Source organism: Anarrhichthys ocellatus, unplaced genomic scaffold (genome assembly GCF_004355925.1).
Source record: "Anarrhichthys ocellatus isolate YVR2014 unplaced genomic scaffold, GSC_Weel_1.0 scaffold5878, whole genome shotgun sequence".
NCBI lineage: Eukaryota > Metazoa > Chordata > Actinopteri > Perciformes > Anarhichadidae > Anarrhichthys > Anarrhichthys ocellatus.
Window position 1 is genome coordinate 1 of NW_022285852.1, and position 3,004 is coordinate 3,004.

The 3,004-nt window shown below is 49.0% G+C and overlaps 1 protein-coding gene across 1 annotated transcript; it reads right to left on the reverse strand.

Moving 5' to 3' along the window:
• Window positions 1-20: 20 nt before the first annotated feature.
• LOC116380028 (rho GTPase-activating protein 20-like) lies at window positions 21-2,998 on the reverse strand. The gene is made up of 4 exons (XM_031841982.1): window positions 2,493-2,998; window positions 1,824-1,988; window positions 785-894; window positions 21-400 (listed from the first exon to the last, which is right to left on the reverse strand). The coding sequence occupies exons 1-4, from the start codon at window positions 2,493-2,495 to the stop codon at window positions 181-183; spliced, it is 498 nt and encodes a 165-aa protein (XP_031697842.1). The 5' UTR covers window positions 2,496-2,998; the 3' UTR covers window positions 21-180.
• Between the last annotated feature and the right edge of the window lie 6 nt (window positions 2,999-3,004).

The window sequence follows — 3,004 nt, forward strand, 5'->3', positions numbered from 1 at the left end:
AATGCAGCTTTAAGACACTTGATACACCGGATGTTTTCCAGCTGGTCTAGTAGTATGGGATATTAACCGTGGACGGACAGACAGATCCACATGTGCACAATCACACACGACCGGACGCATGATCTCCCCACACGGCGTACGTTACTAACGATAATACTTTTTTTAGTCTCGGCCCTCGTATCAGTCCTGTGTGTGTGGGTTCCTCCTCACCTTTTTGGTGCCCTCCCCCTCCATCTCGGGGGTGCTCGGCGCCGGAGCCCAAAGCATGCTGGGAGCGATGCAGACGGACAGGTTGAAGGCGTTCATCTGGTTGTCGTGGGCGTTGCCTTGGATGCAGTGCAGCACGGCGACCACGTGACGCAGCAGCAGCAGGTTGTCGCCGGGCAGGAGGCGGAGCAACCTGAGAGCGACGGACAGAAGAGAAAGAGGAACATGAAAACACTTGTTCTCTCTCTGTGTGTTCTCCACGAAAGCTTTCTTTGTAACGTTTTTTGTTTTCCTGAAGCAAAAAGGAATTTAGTTTGTTGCCTCTGGAGACGAAGCGTCGTCCTCTCTGTGTTTGGTCCTCTGCAGACGTAAACAGCACCATGTGGAACCACCACAAGCCTTCACAACACATCAGGTCTTCTCCTTCAACATGTCACACATCTGTATCAGGAACGTCTGTATGACTCATTGTGTCTGTGTGTGTGTGTGTGTGTGTGTGTGTGTGTGTGTGTGTGTGTGTGCTGAGCAACGTGTTTAGGATTTAGGAGGATGTGGGCATTGAATGAGAGGACCCTACCTCTGGACAGCGTGCGTCCTCTCGTCTCCTCCCTCCCCCTCCATCACCTCCATCCACTGCTCGTACACATCCGCACTCAGCAAGCTGCCCGGGATGTTACGCAGGAAGTCCTGGATGCACAAGAATCAACATCAAGGTCTGCGTTAATCATCGAGTCCATAAAAATCAGAAGAAATAGAAACGAAATGTCACGAAAATATACACACATCGATATACACACATCGATATACACACATCGATATACACACAGCTGAGGAGAAGTAGCTGCACATGTTTTGTATTTTCACTTTGATAAAATGGAATAGTCTAAAAAACCTTCAGCAGATAAATGAACCAAAGTTCTCATAAATAAATGCATGAAGTCAACATTACTCAACTAATCGTCGTTAAGTCGTTCTTTAGGCTTTTTTCTGGTAAACACAAGATTTAAAGTTGTGCTTCTGTTTGAATCTTTGTGGAGAAAATGATTTAATCAACGAATCGATTAGTCGACTTCCGTGTTATTCAACGAAGAATTTCTTTAGTGGAGTAAAATAATTCAACAACATTATTAAAACAGCTTCACAGAGTGTGAAATAATAATAAAAAGACTTTATAAAGACCAATATTCATCATTTAATGACTGCATCCATCTCACTGTAGTTTTACTGAAAACACTATTTTTACATAACATGAAGTCCTTTTCTGTCAGTGACTGATTAACAGCATTGTCTTTGTCTCAGGGGAGGCTCGGTCCTTTTGTGAAGCACAACAGAGACGTGGGACGAACCGGCTCGGGTATAAAACCTGGACCTGGTCCCCGGAGGCCCGGCGCTGCGGCGGCTGTTTGACCTGCAGGCTGAACAAAGCAGCACCTTGTGTGTGTGAGAGAGAGAGAGCAGCAGCCCGCCTGGCTGTGCAGAGACAGATTATCCCGTCTGGACCTAACGGGACTTTGGACGCACATCAGTCGCTTTCTGATCGTCTGGGTTTCGAACCAGTGTGACGAGGCAGCGCGTGTGTGTGTGTGTGCGCGTATGTGTGTGTGTGTGTGTGTTACCTTGAGCACAGCGGCGATGACGAACACGGACTGGTGTGTGATCTCCGGGTCCTCGGCTTCGTTGTCCAGTCTGTCCCGGAGCTCCCGGCAGGCTTTGGCCCCGGCTGAGCGCCTGAAGACGCCCCTGGTGTACGGCCCCTCCAGGTACAGGAACACCAGCATGTCCTGGAGGGAACACAGGATCCTCTATCAGCATCAGCGGCTCCACAGACCCACTGCAAGAGCCTCATTTAAAGTCACTCAGTTAGGTTTTAAACCAAAAAGGAAAGAAATCTGGATTCAGTGAATTTAGCTGTTTGCTTTCTGTTTGTTTGTGATTCATCTTTCAAACAAAAGTCTGACTTTGATCTGTTCTGCAGCTGTAATTGAGTTTTCATTATTAAGAAAGAGAAGAAGAATTCTGAAGGTTTTGAGGGAATGAAACCAGCAGGTTGGACTTCCTAAAAGGGTTCTTTGGAGCACCACGAGACCAGAGAGGAAACTCTGTGGGCTGCTTATTCATCACATTGAGATTTCACTTCCATGTCCACTAGTTCTGTAATCCATGATTCTGTCATTTAGCCACAGAGCAGTAATCTAACAGCAACAGGGTCTACTGCCACTACAATTCCCAAAATACCCCGTGACCCCCCCTCCAGCTGGCCCACGTCACCCCGCCGCTCGGCTCACCATGACGGGCTTGGGCAGGCCGTGGTCCGGAGAGCAGACGGAGCTCAGGGGTCGTCCGAACAGCCGTCCCTGCGTGGGGGACGGCGAGGTCGGGGACAGGGGGAGGCCGTCCAGCTGCGAGCTGGAGCCTCTCCAGAAGGGCCAGTTGATCAGAGACCTCTTCCTCTTAAAGGACTTCTGCTGACCAGGCTCTGTGGTGGGGGGGGAGAGAAGAGGAAGAGGTGAGCTGTGGTTTCAGACATAAACACGGCAATGCTCGATGACTCATCAATGCAACGGTTTTGTAATATTTACCTTTCAGGCAGTGAACTGGTTATTCAGCATGCACATGATGCTTTGTCTCACACCTTTAGAAAGGTCTCGGGTGAGATGTCTCTAACATCTCACCCGAGACAGAAGGAGAAAGAACCGCCTTCACGCCCAAGAGCACCGTTTAGTTTGAGGTTTGCATGTGTGTGTGTGTGTGTGAAGGTATGCATGTATGGGGCTGTGTGTGTGTGTGTGTGTGTGTG